At 45.6% G+C, this 17,500-nt stretch overlaps 1 protein-coding gene across 3 annotated transcripts in view; it reads right to left on the reverse strand.

The window, feature by feature from the left end:
* Positions 1–3,147: 3,147 nt before the first annotated feature.
* tenm3 (teneurin transmembrane protein 3) overlaps positions 3,148–17,500 on the reverse strand; it is a 499,671-nt gene continuing 485,318 nt past the window's right edge. For all 3 annotated transcript variants that reach the window (XM_063219576.1, XM_063219574.1, XM_063219577.1), the window contains 4 exons: positions 14,331–14,627; positions 9,356–10,967; positions 8,731–8,861; positions 3,148–5,298 (listed from right to left, as the gene is read on the reverse strand). In XM_063219576.1, the coding sequence (XP_063075646.1) occupies positions 4,543–5,298; positions 8,731–8,861; positions 9,356–10,967; positions 14,331–14,627 (2,796 nt within the window). In that variant the 3' untranslated portion in view covers positions 3,148–4,542. The remainder of the gene's footprint in view (positions 5,299–8,730; positions 8,862–9,355; positions 10,968–14,330; positions 14,628–17,500) is intronic.

Consider the following 17,500-nt stretch of genomic DNA (forward strand, 5'->3'; position numbering starts at 1 on the left):
CCGTATTTCCTGCATGTCCTTCGTGTGCATGATGTGTAGATGTGTGTCTGCATGTGGACTATAACCGGTAACTAACTTTGGCTGTAGCACATTTTGAAAATACAAAAAAAACCCAAAAAACTGATTGTGCATAGAGCCAGTTGTACATACTGTATGTACATGCAGGCCTATGGAAAGAAAACAACAGTCAGGGCTCGCAGCATTCAGGAACCTTTTGAGTATTCCATTTTATTTGTATGATTCATCTCTGTGGAGCATTGACATGAAGATAAAAAGGACTGGAGTCCCAGAAATGACCTCTTTCCAGATTACATTAAAATTGCACTTTATTCGCACTCTAAACGGCAACGTGTATATAAACAATAACATGAACCTGCAGAGGATGCTGACTGAAGAGAGGACAAAGGAAATTATAAAAAAAACAAAAAAAACAAAAAAAAAACAGAGGTATTGAATAAATAGAGAGTTCTGTACCTTCATCACACAGAAAAAAGACTAACACATTTTTTTATTGGATTTACAGTTCAGATCAATTTTACTCCAATTTTACTGTTTGCATCCCTGCTTCACACACACACACAAATAAGAGAAACACTGTTCCTTGCCACATAAAAATACAAAAGAACCATTTCTGAAAATGAATGTCTTTGTCTAGCCAGTGGAACCATGGGATGATGAAGAGCATGTTTGAAATAAAACGCATCTTGAATACCACAGAACGCAGAGGATTAGGACTGCCTTTCTCTGGCATTTTGTCTACCCCAACTCCTACCCCCTCTATTCCCCCCCCCTGTACGCTTTTTGAATGCACAGTACCTGTGTCTGGGGTGGTGTATGGCAGCCATTTTGTACCAATTATTGATACGACAATGAAAAATGTGCTTGCCTCTAATGACTGACAGTTAAGACCATCCCACCCCTCATTTAGGGTCCTTCCTTTTCCCCGAGGACCTTCCCACGTCCTTTCCTGCCATTAGAAATGATGCCGCAATCCTTCTTCTCACTCTGACCCCTGCCCTGACTAGCACTTAAAGGTAAATAAACAAAGCAATGCAATCACACTATGGACATTATAGTGCAATGTTTCATACAGAATACAGAACGCACCCCCACCCTCCCCCAATACCGCTCTAACCTACATGTATTTTTTTTGTGCTGACATGAGGGGTCAAGGTCATGAGATGCACATTTCTTCTTTGACAGAGTGGCGATGGGCATTTTACATTGTGGGCATGCAAATGACAGTCTAACAAAAGCGGACCTCACTCTCGCTGGTTCTCTACTCTTACCGTCTGTCTGCTCAGCCCTCCTCCATGTCTGTGTCTTCCTCCTCCTCCTCCTCCTCCTCCCTCGCTTCTTCTTCCTCCCGTCCTCCCTTCCTCCCTGTGCTGCCCCTCTCCTCTACAGGGACCGTAACTGAGGGACTGCACTCTACTCGGCAACGTGCCAGCTCTCAGGATTAGACAGAAACTCTGATTGTTTCTGCCATGTATAGTAAGTCCCTTTTCTCCAGCATAGATCTGGTGTGGCTTACTGCAAGCTTAACGATGGAATGATTGACATGCAGTCAGATGGCTGGATAAAGGAAGATGATTCTCTTTTAAAAAATAACCGCAGAAATCTCTGCCAGGAGTCAAAATGAGGGTCAGCCAGGGAGAGTCTGACTCCAGTGGTGAATTCTGATTGCGATGCTACCCTCACGTACTGTACTCATGTGGGCAAGGCTTGAGAGGGCTGGGACATTCAGGAGGAGAAGGGCCTCAGTCGTTTGGATTTAAACACAGCGCATGTCCCAGACTGGGCCTAGCCAATAATACCACAGAGAATCAGACACACAGATAGAGAGAACCAAAAACAAAACAAAACAAAAAAACAAAAAAAATACAAGCGCAATAACCTAACATTGCTTCCTTCTCAAAGACCCAGTCAAACTGGTTGCACATGAATAGAAAAATACAATTTAATGACTCAGTAAAAATGAAAAAGGTGAAACTCAAACAGATATAAAAAAGAACATTAAACAAAACAGAAACAATACTTTCTCATTCGTTAGTCCATACATTTTTTTTTTATAACTGGTACAATCTTAAAGAGTGTATGAAAAAAACCCAACATAAAATAATGTCAGTATCATTAGCCATTCTAGGATGACTTGTGTTAAAAACCTGAAGGCCTGACTCTTCTGAGATGAGAGATTTGCTGTCAGAATTATTGACTCCACACTGGGTGAGCTGTCGAGATCCCCTTTGCATTAAAATAAAGTTGCTACCACTAAAAAAACCCATGATAGATTGAAGTAAACTCGAATTGAGAAAATTTGTACTCCCCGTCTCCTAAAGCGCTGCCTTTTTCCTCACTTAGAGTGTGTGTTTCCCCCAGGCTCTTTCGTGGAGTGAGCAGGAGTGAAACAAGGAGAGCAGAAGCGAAAGCGTGAGAGACGAGCATTATGCACTGTACCAGAACACTTCTGCTGCTTCTATGATCGTCCTGCACATTGCATAGCAGCCTTTTCACGTCACACTCACTTGCTATTAAGGTAATTTAGTTCAGAAACAAATAATTTTAAAATAAAACATCCGATTTAATGCACACTGTTATACGCTACACATCCGTCTGGTTTAACAGAAGTGTGGAAGGGTGGTCTCCTCTTTCCCCCTCTGATCGTGCCCACAGTAGGGCTAATCATGCGCCTGACACGATTGTGTCCGTACGTGACTCAGTGTGACGATAAGTGAGCTTTGGGGGCTTGTTAGGCTCCATTAATCATGATTTGTTATGGATGTGTTAAGTGGCCTGCTGCTCAAAGATGTGCGCCAAGGTTTGCAATGTTTGTGCAATTGCTTGTTTAGTTCGTGCCTATGGGCAAGCAGCTAACTGGCTGGTCATATCAGCGTACACTCTCCTGAGCACACAAAGCAAAGCATTCGGACACTCACAGGAAATCTTTGCAGTAGGCATCCTGATGTGTGAAGCAGGATAAAAGCAAAGAAAACAACACAAATCCAGCCCAAAGAGAATAACACTGTTTGCTAATCGAACACATTGGACACCAGACTAGGTATCGACTCAAGTGGTAAAGTTTTTTTGTATCTTCTGAAGAGCTGGTTCACAGCATCTATCACAAACGATTTCCTATAAAGGCATACAGAGCTTGAAACGACTTTATGGACAATTTCCAAAAAACAGTAAGTGCCAAACAAAGTTTCAGGAAAGATAAGAAAGCAAGATACAGAAAGGAAAAGAAAATTTAACCTTTCAGCCTGAATGCAGAAATGAATGACAAAGTACAGTCTGTTACTTATCTTGGATAGCATTACCATAAATTCTAACAGGATAAAATATTTAAAGTATAAACAGTAATGCATGACAAGAGGAAATCTCTATTTTTATTTTTTTTTATTTTTTAAGTAGAAACACTGTACATAAATTACTTTCTCTGAGACTAATATTGAAATACGGATAAGTGGATTTACTTTCTTTCTCTTTAAAAAAATCCATAAAGATTATTCTCATGTCTCAGTTAAAAGCTCAGTTGGATATGATTCTTTTATTCTTTCATCAGGTGCCACTCTTTTATTTTATTTTCATCGGTTGCCTGTACCATGTCTCCTCCCCCGGCCTCGTGTGGACTTGACCCTGTCTGTGCTCCGGGTCGGAGCGAGGGGCCCCCCAGCACAGTCATGTGAGAGTGTCAACATCCTCAGAGGAGTGCCTTTATTTATCCACAAAGGACACCATGGCTTCCCTTCTGTAGCGCATAGCTGTACATACCCAGCACTGACCTGCCCTGCCCGCCAACAAGTCTAGTTTATTTGCCTTTTTTATTTGTCCTCAAGTGTTCATTTGCATCATGTCAGCCGGTCAGGGCATGCCAAGGAGTGGGCTACTGTATGAACATGGTCAGTGCATTCTCAGTCCAGAGAGATGCAGTGGGATACCGCACTGTACTGTATGTAAACACTTTGAATCATCCAATGTTTGTTTTTCTCATTTTGTTGTGTTTGAAGCAGGTCACCTCTAAGGTCGATAGCAAAAAAAAAACAAGGAAAGAAAAGAAGAAAATAGTTTTTTTGTCTGTTTTCCGACTTTTACAAAGTGAGAGTTTCTGAGAGTCCATAGTCACTTCCCCGTTGTGAAGTGTTGCCAAACATGGACCGTGAGCAGGTCGTCCGGACTGTTCCGACCCAGGCCATGCTGCTGTAATTGTACTGCTTTAAAATCAAGACGTTATCTACATGGTAACTGCGTTAGACTTACACAACTCTACATGAGGCGCTAGCCTGAAGCCTCCTATAGTCTCTCAAAACAGCGAGGCTCCATACATATTTTTGTATATGTATCTGTATCTGTGTGTGTTTGCGTGTGTGTTGTTGGATGTGGTCGTGTGTTCTTTATACATGGACACGGACGGGGAAGGGTGGGTGGAGGAGAGCTCAGAAGGCTCCATGGCCGATGAATGTGTGAGAGGCAACGGGGAGGGGTTCGAACTCCCAACAGACTGTTGTTTGTTGTTGTGGAGCTGGGCTGGGCGTTGCGGTCATGTTACCTCTTCCCAATCTCACTCTGCCTCAGGAACTGGATGTTATTGGCACTGTCTGCCAGTTCTGGGTACTGCTCTACCGACAGCACATAGTAGCCGTCGTAGCCCTGCACCTTGCCATTGCTGAGCAGCTGGCGCTTCTCGCCCTCTGTCCACAGGCGGGCGCCCTCCTCGCCCTCGCGCACCCGCTGCTGCTCGCGCGACCAGGCGTTGGCGAGCGCCCGCTGCCGCGCCTGCTCCAGCACCCGCGCCTTCTCCTCGTCCAGTGTCATGCCGTAGCGCACGTGCAGGGCCAGCGCGCCGTACTGCAGCTCCACGTCGGCGAAGCGGCGCGAGCGTCCGTTCACCACCGTGGTGGACTGCGAGACCGTGATGTTGACGCCGTTGTCCAGCGCCTTGCGGCCGCTGTTGAGCCGCAGGGCGCCCAGGTCGTTCTCGGGCAGCGTGGTCTTGATGAAGTAGTGCGTGTCGCGGCCCTCCACCGTGAAGTGCAGGTCCTCCAGGTAGTAGGCGTGGTTGAGCACCGCCGCCACCTTGATGCAGTCCTCGTTGGCGATGTTCAGCGCGCTGGTGATGACGCGGCCCTGGCTGATGGCCATCATCACGCCCTTGCCGATCAGAGACTTGGACATGGCGAACCACAGCCACGGCCTCTCGCTGGTCATCTTCTGTCGACTGAACTGGATCTCGGGCATTCGCTCGAACGACAGGAAGGCCTGGGACTGGTGTGTCACAGCCTGCTGCACCCCAGAGATGGACTGTGGAGGGCACAAGGACAAAAAAAGAGACAAACATTAAGTAGAGGAAAAACAAAAATGAGGAATGTGCAATATATTGTCTGTATTGTCCTAGACAATGGCCTAGTTCAAAGACAAATCATTTTGGAATGCTGAACAATAGAATGCATTGGTAAAGAGCTTACTACTTGCGACTATGAGAGATTTTATTTAGCCATTGTCTGTCTGGTGATTTGTTTTGGTTAGATGATATGAAAATGGTCTGAGAAATTGGTGCTTGGCTTGTTTTTTTTTGCATAATTAATTATTGGCAGATGCAATAGATTAGTCTTGATTTCCCAGGTTTTCTGACATGGTGTGCATGCATGAGTGTGAGATATCATTTAGCTTGGGAAACTGTAATACAGCTATACTACAATAAACAATAATTGGATGCCTTGGACATTTAGCCAAAATAATATAAATAAAAATAATTTAAACAGCACTCAACAGCACTCAGACTTTATTTCAAAGATAATAGATATTAAAACTAGGTTATAATCTGGATTGAAAAGACATGTTCAACTGCATACATTTGCAGACTGATCTGTATTTCTTAATTAGACTACAATTGTGAGCACTCCAACCAGAAGCAGTCGAAACTGTTGTACCATTGTTGAAAGGGTCCATCTGTAAACTGTCACTTTGATAGCTCAAAACACACTTTGTATTTTTTTTTTTTGGTAAATGCAGAATGATATTCAAACTGCTGTATGATCTGATCTGTCATCTCAAATAGGTTTTCAGCATTGAAACTGGAATTACATAACATTTACTTTCCTCGTTAGCCGCCCAGAGCCATATCTAAATTAAACTCACCCCAATTCCATTTTTAGGCCGGTTGGGCTACACATTTCTATCTATACGTGAATTCAAAAGAAGATAGAACATTGAACCACAGTGCAACACTATTTCGTGAGAGGAAGACAGATTTTTAACGGATGCACCCATACTCTCATACGAAGACTGTTCCAAGCACACTCGAGAAACTGCAGCCAAGGAGACCTTGAACAGGTGACCATTGTTTTTTAGGGACCTCCAAAAATGATTAATCAAAGCAGGCTGCATTATAATGTCCCCTGTGAGTTATTCGAACATCTGGAGGGCATTTGCAGTAATCTAGAGGCTCCTTTTTTATTAGGTGTGAAGGCTTACTTGTGTTTGCTCTGCGCCATTGTAGGCAGAGAGAATGTAGGCAACCATAGTGTGAGAAATGTTACCAGTGATGCTGAGCAAATTGTGAGGTCAAGTTTACTTACAGCAAGCTTAACAATTCAATTTCAAAGTACAGCACCATTTTGAATCCAAAAATAGGCCATCACCAGGCTGGAAAAAGACTATGAAGAACAGTTTACATGCATTGGTAAATCTGTGGGCACAGATTACAAAACTATTTGAAAGACATTTCAAGACCATGGGCACAGGCTGCTGAATGATACAAGAAAACATTTCTCTCTTTTTTTTTTACAGCTCAAACTTGTCTCTGCGGTATTGCCGTAATATGCTGGTAAGAAATCTTTTAATACATAAATGGGTAAGTGACCACAATGAATGACAACTTTGTCGATGTCAAATTTCATAACATTGTAAATCAAGTATCCATTACTGTGGCTAATTCAGTTACATTTCTATTAGCTGGAAAATATCAATTGATTAGGTAGACCAAGGCGTATTGATAACAATTATGCATTGTCCCAAAAGGAGTGGAGCATTACGCTGCAATAACATGATGAGCTTTAATTCTCTTATATATCCTGCTCCTGATTCCACTGAGCCTGTTGAGATTCTCTCCCACAAGACAAGATGAGTTCCTAATCCATGAGCTTTTAAGCCACATGACTTTCTGGAGATACTCTTCTTTTGTATTTCTGAACACTACCACTACATTTGCTATTTTACTATATAGTTTTTGTCCTTGACCATTTAGATTGCTGGTCACCTGGTTCACCAGTTTTAATCACCATTAATGCTATGTGCATATTCATTATGTTAACAAACATTTTAACACATTTCTAAGCACCACAATACCGTTTTAAATTTAATACCGTGTTGTTCAGACAACATCCCATTTACTTTACTTTCAAGTTTCATCTCTGGTGTATCGGGATGTGTAAAGTGCCCGTTTACCCATCTGTCTCAGCGTTTGTGCAGGGCTATATGTGCATTATACATGCAACAATGTCAACAATATTTCCTCTCTCACAACATCACAAGTGCCACAACACTTAATTTTGAGAGGAGCGCAGCCACATGTCCGCATGAGTGAATGAGCCGCGCCAAATTAGGCAATGCATGCCCCATATAAAAAGGACATGCTCAATAAATATGTACCTCATTTATCATGGAACTTTATGTCGAGAACACAATAATGGCAGTAATCTCTTTTGTGTTAACTTGAAATACACAGGGAAAAGAAATCGACTGAACTTACTAAAATCCCCGTATAATAATAAAAAACAGCCTCAGAAATGTGTTTGAAGGGTATTAAAAGCAAACGCTTACTTTAAGAAAATGGAAGCTGTTTGTGTTCAGCTTGTTAATTTCAAACAATGATATGACAGTCATGCTAGGACAATTAAGGAAAAAGGGGGACTTATTTGCACTTCAAATGCTCCCAAATAATGACTCTATTTCCAGCCAAACTGGTAATGATTTAGCATAGGATAATTGGTCTCTGCTCTGTTGGCTGAACTAAGGACCACCATGACTTTGTTTGCCTCTTCTCTCTCTCAGTGTGTGTCTCTTGAGGGTAAAATAACATCGCTTCAGCCACTCACACAGGCTTTCAGGAGACAGTAACACCGAGTAAGATAAACACTGTGGAGGTGAGATATAAAAACAAAAGTGTAGGAGAAAAGGGGGAAACTTAGAGGATAAAAGAGGTCTGAAGGACACAGGACAGATGGGTATACACAGCATCAGGGCACATGTGCTCAACTTAATCACAAAATATAGTATTTTTTGGCGTGCGTGTTAAAAAGGACTTTCGAAATACTGGAAAGCTGCACTCTCAAGCTTTTTCTCATGATGGGTTGGTTTATTGAAGCATGTGTAGAGTTCAGAAGCAAAACCCCCTAACTCCATTTCTGAAGACCTGCACTTCTATATTTTTAGAGAACCCCGTTGTTGGTTTGGCTTACATTCATGTACTTGATAATACATATAAATAGTTATATTACATAAATAAAATGATAAAATATGAAATTTTGATAGCTTTGTATTAAATAAAAATGAATTAAGATTATTTTCTGAAAAGGCACTTAGGGGGTTTTGCATCTGAACTCTTCATGTGTAGAGTCTGAGCGTGCCTGGAAAGCTGCACTCTCAAGCTTTTTCTCATGATGGGTTGGTTTATTGAAGCATGTGTAGAGTCTGAGCGTGCCTGGGCCCTCGGCCATCATCAGATATACTCACCGGCAGGTCGTCCCACAGCTGGCTCTTCATCATCTCCAGGGAGGGCTGTGTCAGGTCGAACTTTGGGATGGGGAAGCCTGGGATGACATTATGGAGGTGGAACCCAAATGTCACCAGCCAGATGTTGACGTCTACATTACCGTGGGAGAAGGACGGGAAAGAAACAACATTAGCGTGCTTTAGTTAAGTGAAAATCGTTGTCACTCCAGATATGTTCCATTAATACCACAGTAATAGCAAAACCATGACTCCCAGACTCTCTGCATAGCTTGGCAATGTGACACCACTGTTAACCTGACCTATCTTGACAGCAAGCCCCAGGGCAAATATCCAAACCTCTCCTCATAGTTCTGCCAGCGTAAACAAAAATGATCCCACACCAAATAAATGGCAGGCATATTTGAGCTCAATTTTACCATGCACACAAAAAAAAATCCCTAATCCTTTGATTAAAGATGAATGTTTGCATATCACATCCTCTTATTACATCCAACTAGCCAAATTATAGTCTCGGCTGCGGCTGGACTATTTGGCCAAGAACTTGCTTTCATATGTAGCCAGAGTGCTGCCCCAGTCCAACATGATGAATTGGAAACACCTTTGCGTTCTCCTCGCATGAGCTCACCTGTGACGTACTCCTTGACCTCATGCACCTTGCTGATGGGGTTGTTGTTGCGGAACATGTACTGGTTGAACGGGGTGGGATCCTTGCCCACTTCTTTCCAGGTGCCAATGTCCGGGGTGGTCCATCGTCCGGCCGGGATGTCGTAGTCCCTCTCGCCGAAGTGCAGCAGCCGCGTCAGGGGCTCGTAGAGCCCGCCGTGGAAGCCGATGACCAGCTGGAAGGCTGGGTTGGAGTCAAAGTAGATCTCCCCGAAGGCTGTGTAGTGCACTTGCTTGAGCAAGCGCCCGTTGCTGCTGAAGACGGCCAGTGGCGTTCCGGTGTTGTCGCAGGCAATGTAGAACTCCTCTCCGCTGCTGATCTCCATGGCGAACAGGTGGCCCTGCAAGTCGTAGTAGAGCGAGGTGATCTCGGAGCTGGAGTGGTTGTAGACGTGGGTGATGCGCGTCGGGTAGTTGAGATCGGCGTAGAAGAACTGCAGGTGCTGACCCAGGCTGTTGCGCGAGGCCAGGCGACGGCCGAGACCATCGTAGCGGTACTGGATGGTCCAGCCGCCTGCCTTGCTGTGCACGCGCACCAGAAGGCCCTTGGAGCTGTACTCAAAGACCTCCGTGCCGCGCTGGCGCAGGAAGCCGTCCTCGTCCATGCGATACTGGATGTCGCCCAGACGAGTGATGCGGTCGCGCAGGTCGTAGCGCAGCGGCGTGAGGCGGGCGCTGTTGCCGGGGTTGAGCAGGTGCAGATTGCCGTTGAGGTCGTAGTTGTAGCGCCACATGATCTTTTCGTTCAGGTAGACAGTCTGCAGTTGTCCATCCACGTCGTACTCATAGCCGTATTTGGTGGTGTTGGCGAAAGGCCCGATCTTAATCTCACGCTTGGTGACGCGGCCCACGTTGTCGTACTGGATAGTGATCCAGTACAGGAGCGAGCGGAAGATCTCGTACTGGATCTCCTTGATGCGTCCGTGTGCGTCAAAATGCTTGGTGTAGGTCATGACTGCCGTGGAGATGATCTGGTTGATGTCGTAGTAAATGACCCCGAATTTGCCAAACTGCTCCACTTTGCCCGAAATGTCGTCGAACTGGTAGAGGTCGATGGGCAGGGGTGTCTCGTTGATGACACCCTGCATGCTGGTGACTCGGAAACTGTTGTCGTAGGTGTAGTCGAAACGAGCGTTGACCATGCCGTCCTCGCTGAAGCGAAAGATCTGCCGGTCCACCAGCGGGCCAACCTGCCGGTAGCGTATGGAGCAGATGAAGCCTTCGCTCTGCAAGTTGACGGTCTTCAGCACGCCGGCCGTCTCGTCGTAGGTGAAGCTGACGCGCGTGCTGTCGTACAAGATCTCCGACAGCTTGTTCTGCCGCCGGTACTTGTACAGCACGCGCCGGCCCGTGCCCAGGTGGGCCACGCGCAACAGCTGCCCGTCCTCGCTGTAGTCCACCGTCACGGAAGCGTTGCTCTCGGGCGGGTTGTAGATGTTGCGGTAGTAGCCCACCGAGCGGATGGTCTGCATGGTGTGGCGAGCGACGCTGGGCATGGTGATGGCTGACAGGTGGTCTTGCATGTCGTAGTCAAAGATGTACTGGCGCTGGCTGTGCAACAGGAGGACCATGGACTGGGGAGAGCAAAGAAAAAGGGGGGAAATACAGCGAGAGATTACAAAATTGCAGAAGAAAAAAGAGGAGAGATGAAAAGATGCAATGAAGAAAGGGGGAAGAAAAGAAGGAACAATTAATTACACTAACAAGCATTTAAAATGCAAATGGCGGTGAATGCAGGTATTAACATCCCATTTGGGAAACGATTTTTTCCCTTAATTGAGTTCTCCTTGACCCCGGCATGTCTAAGCGCAGACCTGTTTAATGCACTCGGATGCGTAATTCTAAAGTGAGCTGCAATTATTGGCTACGGCCCCATGCCGTGTCTGTACTTATCTCATAAGCTAAGCTCCACTGAAAGTCGCAATCACTTGGGCAAACAACAGGTAATTACCTGCTTTGCATATCGCCCAGAGGTAAGGGGAAGGAGGCATGATGGACACGAAGAAAGCAGGAGGATAAAGGTTTATTTAAAGAAAAAAGAAAATCCGGGCAGATTAGTGGATAATGTAAAGCCAGAATGTGTGCCTTGGCAAAGGCAGCGGGAATACTACTGGACTCGCTAGGATAATACTGTACGTGTGAGGAAAGGGACAGTCCTTTGGTCGTCAGACGGGCCATGGCTGACTCTAAGTGACAGCTCAGGAGGTGGCAAAGTCATAAATATTTAACGCGGGGGGGCTGATCAATAAAATGAATAAATAAATAAACATGCGAATAGAATGGCACCTAGGTGACGTGAGATATGTGGATTGCATGTGTTTGTCTGTGTGTGTGGTTGTGTGTTGTTTGCATGAGTGACAGTTTCGGTGTGTAAATGTGTGTGTGTGTGTGTGTGTGTGTGTGTGTGTGTGTGTGTGTGTGTGTGTGTGTGTGTGTGTGTGTGTGTGTGTGTGTGTGTGTGTGTGTGTGTGTGTGTGTGTGTGTGTGTGTGTGTGTGCGTGTGTCTATGCATGCATGTGTGTGTGTGTGTGTCAGTGGTCACATCGCTCTGCACTGTCGCCTCCTCATCCTGCATTCATCACTGTATCTTCCTCACAAGTCAGTCAGCCGCTCTCGTGAGGGCTGGGAGCAGCTATTTACTTATGCATTAATGGACTGAGCATGTGATATCAGTGTTTGCACGGGTGTGAGTGTATGTGATACAGTAGTCTCTGTGCGGCTGTGTGCAAGTATTTATATACTGTATGTGTGCGTGTACTGTATGTGTGTAAGAGAGAGAGTGTGTGTTTTGCATGGGGGAGTAATGGGCTCCAGACTTTCATGTCCCTGTGCTCGTGTGCCTTATGTGTGTGTGTGTGTCTCAATCGCTCTCTCTCTCTCTCTCTCTCTATTCTCCCTCTCTCTCTTCTCTCTCTCTCTCTCTCTCTCTTTCTCTCTCTCTCTCTTTCTCTCTCTCTCTCTCTCGCTCCCTCTCTCTGCTGGGGACACAACTCCATTGCCGTCATCCATAGCTGGACAACCTCTGCAACCCATCCACATTCCACAAACCATCCACACCCGCCACCCACTACCCACCGCACCCCACCCCACGCCCAGCAGTGTGCTTGGTGGCATGTGTTTATACGTTGATATGGCTCCTCCTGGTCACGCTACCTGGATGCGTGGCAGCGCTCAGCACCAGCCCCATGCATTTTTAATGCACGCGGGGGACTTTGCTTTATTTCCCCGCTCTTCAGAGAAAAGGAGGGGGGAGAAAAAAATTGCACTTTCCAGTGCGAGTAAACAAAAGCTCTATTCTCGCTCTCCAAGGATTTCCAGCGCACAGAGGGAGAAAAGTTGACTTTCACAGACTGCTCACTTAAGAGGCACCTTTGACGTATACTTATTGAGTTTTCTCAAGTCTTTTTTTGCGTCTGAACTACACAGACCACAAACTTTCCAAGAACGGATCCACAGCTGAATAGTTTAGAGGGCGGCCACTCCAATTAATATGAGTTCAAGGCCACGGGCACTTTGTTAACTATGTTTACTGTGTCTTTACTGCCTTCTGATTTCTCTTCTACTTGTATGATATGAGAGTCCTTCTCTGCTCTCCCCCGTTCTCCTGTGCTGTGTATGCAGGCCTGTAAACCTCAGCCACAGTCTCCTGCTCCCCGGAGTCTCATTTCTGCAGTCATAACGTTGGCTTCAGGAGGCCCTGCTAAGCCAATCCCTCCCTGCCTCCCTCCAGCCAGCCAGAGACTTTTCCAATGTGCTTTGTCTCTCTCTCTCCCTGCTTCTTGTTCTCTCTCTGTCTCTGTCTCTGTCTTTGTCTCTCGCTCTCTCTCTTCTCTCTCTTTCCTTCCTACTCTCTCTCGCCCTCTCTATCTATCTATCTCTCTCTCTCTCTACTCTCGCTTTCCTTTTCTCTCTCTCCCTCTGCCTCTTGTTCTCTCTCTCTCTCTCTCTCTCTCTCTCTCTCTCTCTCTCTCTCTCTCTCTCTCTCTCTCTCTCTCTCTCTCTCTCTCTCCTTCTTTCTTTATATCCAGCTCCTCCCTCCCCATAATTCACGGCAGCCTTTTGACACTCACTGCTTTCAGGGGAATCACAATTATTTGTTGTTTTTCTCTTACAAAAGAACTCGCCTCTTTTCGTCACTGTCATTAATAATATACACTGCACTCATACGCCGCACAAATAAATCCGGACGCGGCGTGTCTCTGAAGGCTCAACTGCCGGTTCCAGAGAGCTGGTCCGAGAGCTGGTCGGCTAGGCCCCCCCCCCCCCCCCCAAAAAGAGTCGGGGCCCGGAGCAGAGGCCGTTATTACGAGCCAGAGACACAGCTGTGCACTCGGCAGCCATTTCCACTGGGGGCTTTCCCAAAGGTCAGCCTGCAGTCAGCACCACTGAGGTATTTCTGACTTTACAAACTTGGACAGGTACAATATTAGGATCATATTTTGCGAAATTACAGTTGGCCTAGGAAAATCAGACTCTGTCCAAAGGCCTGGAGGGGGTAGTGTGAAAGATTGGTCCCACTGAAACGGCTGCTTAAGAGCTTATGTTTCGGCCGTACGAGACGCGTTTGTACTGCAGGAGAAATATGAAGACGAGTTGCGTTTCTCTGGTGCTAAGCGGCGCGCCAGATCCAGAGTTGCCCCTGAATATGAGCTGATTTGTCAGTGTCTGGACCTACTTGTCACCTTCTTGTGTCAGTCCCTAAGTTACAATCAAAAGACGGAAAGGGCAGATAGACAGACAGACAGACAGAGGAGTGATGTCTGCAAATGCACTGAAACACTACAGGCTGAGAATCTGCATGGAATGTCTATAGCAGTTGACCACATACTCCGGCAGAGATATATGTTACACCAAACCAAGCCAAAATGTCTGATCCATGTGCATTCCGCCTCCGCCTCCACCCCCTTATGAAAAACCACCGCCATTGGCCCTCTCACCTTATCCAGGTAAGTGTAGCTCCACGTCTTGCCGTCGGCAAACGTGCGAGAGACGATGCGGCCTTGGCCGTCGTACTCCACCCGATCCGTGGTGGGGCCGCGCTGGATGCAGGTCACCTGGCCGGAGCTGGAGTAGGTGAGGTTGACGGACATCAGCTTGCTGCTGGGCACCCACAGCATGGGGTGGCCCGACGCGTCGTACACAATCTTCAGCAGGAACTTGCGGTGGTCGTCGTAGATCTTCTCCGTCCGCAGGTTCCGGTCGTAGTCCACCGAGAGCAGGTTCCTTCCATTCACCTGTTTTAAAAAACGGAAAAAAAACCCCACAAGGTACAAGAAAATGAAGCGAGCAGGATGGATGACACGGGAACAAAATGGATGTGGTGAATCATTACCACGGGGCCCTTAAAGCTAATCAGTCAGGGGGAAGTGCAATTCGTCAGTGGGCGCCGTGATGGCGTGTTTGTTTAAGACGGCGCTCTGATTGATTCTCAGGCGCGACACTAAATTCATTTCGAGGAACCTTGATGGGAGTGGAGGGGGGATCTGATTAGCTGGCTCCTCTGAAGGGTCTTCATTACACAGAGAGAGTCACTGGCGCGCATTCAAAACTTGCCGTCTCTCTGTTTTTCTCTTACCCTCAGCCTTTTCTCCACACACGCGCACAAGCGTATGCACACACACACACACGTGCACGTGCACGCACACACACACACACACACACACACGCACACACACACTATCTCTCTCTCTATTTCAGTGTGTTTTACTCAAATGAGGCCATCGGAGAACTCGCTGGAGCATTACGCGCAAAGCCAATATCCCCATCACACGCAGAGCAAACACACCTATCACATATGAAACCAATATGCGTGTCACTCAAGAGACTGGCGCGCCGCACACAGTAGACACACACGGGAGACTCCTTCTCAATGACCCAATGTCTTAAGCATTCGCACTTTAACAACCATCACTGTGCCTTTGAATTAATGTGACGCGCAGAGGGGATGGGGATTAAAGTGAGTCGGGGGAAAAAAAATGTGATCAGTCGTTCTAGTCAGTCTATCAATCCTCTACTACTGCTGGGACAAATGACATGGTTGGCCACATTTGTACAGACAGACTTTGAACAGACTGCAGAACATTTGATAACAGGAATGTAGATGTGTGATGATGATGTGCATGTGGCTGTGCATGAGTATACATGTAGTATGCTGCTGCTGTGTTGGGGAATCAATCAAACTCTGTGTTTCTTCTCCATGTTAGCAGTAAACACAGGGGTGCCACAGTATAAAAATTAACCTCTTCAGAGGGTACCAGGGATGTCCCTCGCCTCGTCATCATATCTTCGTTTCCCTCTTACAGCTAGCAAAAACAATACCCTTCAAACAACACTTCAAGTGCCGCCTTTGATGTAGACGAGACAAAACGCTCCGATTGTTTTGAGATGATAGTAGGGGACGGCAGAAAGATAAAATAAATAACAGAATGAAAAAAAAAGATAAATAACAAAAATCATATCCATTTCCCTAATCACTACCCGTGTGACACTAATCTGCGCTTGTATCAAACGCGAGAAGTGAAAGCGTGTGCTTTTTTTGTGGTGACGACGAGGACCGTTTGAAATGGAAACGGACGCCTTAGTCGGATAGGCACCGCTACCTCACTGGTGTCAGTCCCCCGGCTGACAGCCACTAGTTTGCCCAGACATAAACAAGTGCTCCAGAGCCATTAGCATATGGATGTGGCATATCTGACAACTCCCTCAGAGGCCTCCTATGACAGGTCTCATGTTAGAAGAACAGTTGTATGGAACAACATTAGGCTCTGAGGAACGGCATGTGACTGACTGTGTGTGCGCGCATGTTTCTTCAATCTTATTTTTTTCTGCGGCCATGGAGACACAAGAGCTGTTATTCTTTTTCTCTGTGTCACATAGTTTTGTACAGCACATATTGAGTGTACTGTACATCTCAGCAGCCTGTGTGTGTGTGTGTGTGTGTGTGTGTGTGTGTGTGTGTGTGTGTGTGTGTGTGTGTGTGTGTGTGTGTGTGTGTGTGTGTGTGTGTGTGTGTGTGTGTGTGTGTGTGTGTGTGTGTGTGAGAGAGAGAGAGAGAGAGAGAGAGAGACAGAGAGACAGAGAGAGAGACAGAGTCCCATGAGCTTCAAGTTGTTACACCACTAAGTAATAGACCCCAGTTGGAAACAATGTCCCCAAGGCAACACAAGCAACTGATAAAAACACAGAGGATAGGACAACTGTGACCTAAAACTAACACTCTTAGATCTTGTGATAATGAAACACTCTTGGCATCGCTAGCTTGGTTCCCATCCAACATTTTATGTGCATTTTGATCATTGGAATAAACACTCCTGACAAGAAAATCTTACAATTCACAATAAATCTGATGTGAATATAAATACACGGTAGAGCCTTTATTTGCTCTGAGCTCCATGCTTAGTGAAACAGTGATCCTGTAAAAGACAGCACAATGAACACAAACGATATCTGCCCAAGTGTATATCAATGGCCCATTACCACTTCTGTTTATTGTGCATAGATTTCTTTAGAGGTGGGTCAACTGAGAGCTACAGTCATTGATAACAAGTTAACAAGCTGTCTCGAGAGGAAAATAAACGTTTTAATTGTCCTTTGATAAAATCATAGTGATAAAAGGTTGGGTATTTGTGAGGAAAAGTAGTAGAAGTAAATAAACCCCTGTCCACTTGTAGGCACATGACTTATAGAAGTGATGTTAATGTCTCTGCCATATATTTGCTGTTAGGACAAAGAAGCCCCTTATACGAATGCAGCTGCCCAAACATACTTCAGAACTTGCCAAACATTCATGCAATATACTAAAATTGTATATACAATGCACCGATTGAAATGCTATGTAAAATGTAAGCACCCCATGTTCATGTTCCTTAATTTTTTTATTTTTCATTATGTATAAAAATTGTATAAAACTTTAGGCCTTCAGTGGAAGACTGATATGTGTAATGCAAGTAACATATTCTTGTGCCTAAATAAAAAAACAATGACAAAAAAAGGACTTGCCAAACATTCTATATGTTAAAGATGATCTATTTTGGCCAACATAAGTTTAACTATATACCAGTCCACTGTGCTTTGAGCATGTCAATGTGGAATAACCCAGTGGGGCAGC

This window comes from Engraulis encrasicolus, chromosome 16, assembly GCF_034702125.1.
Source record: "Engraulis encrasicolus isolate BLACKSEA-1 chromosome 16, IST_EnEncr_1.0, whole genome shotgun sequence".
NCBI classification, from domain to species: domain Eukaryota; kingdom Metazoa; phylum Chordata; class Actinopteri; order Clupeiformes; family Engraulidae; genus Engraulis; species Engraulis encrasicolus.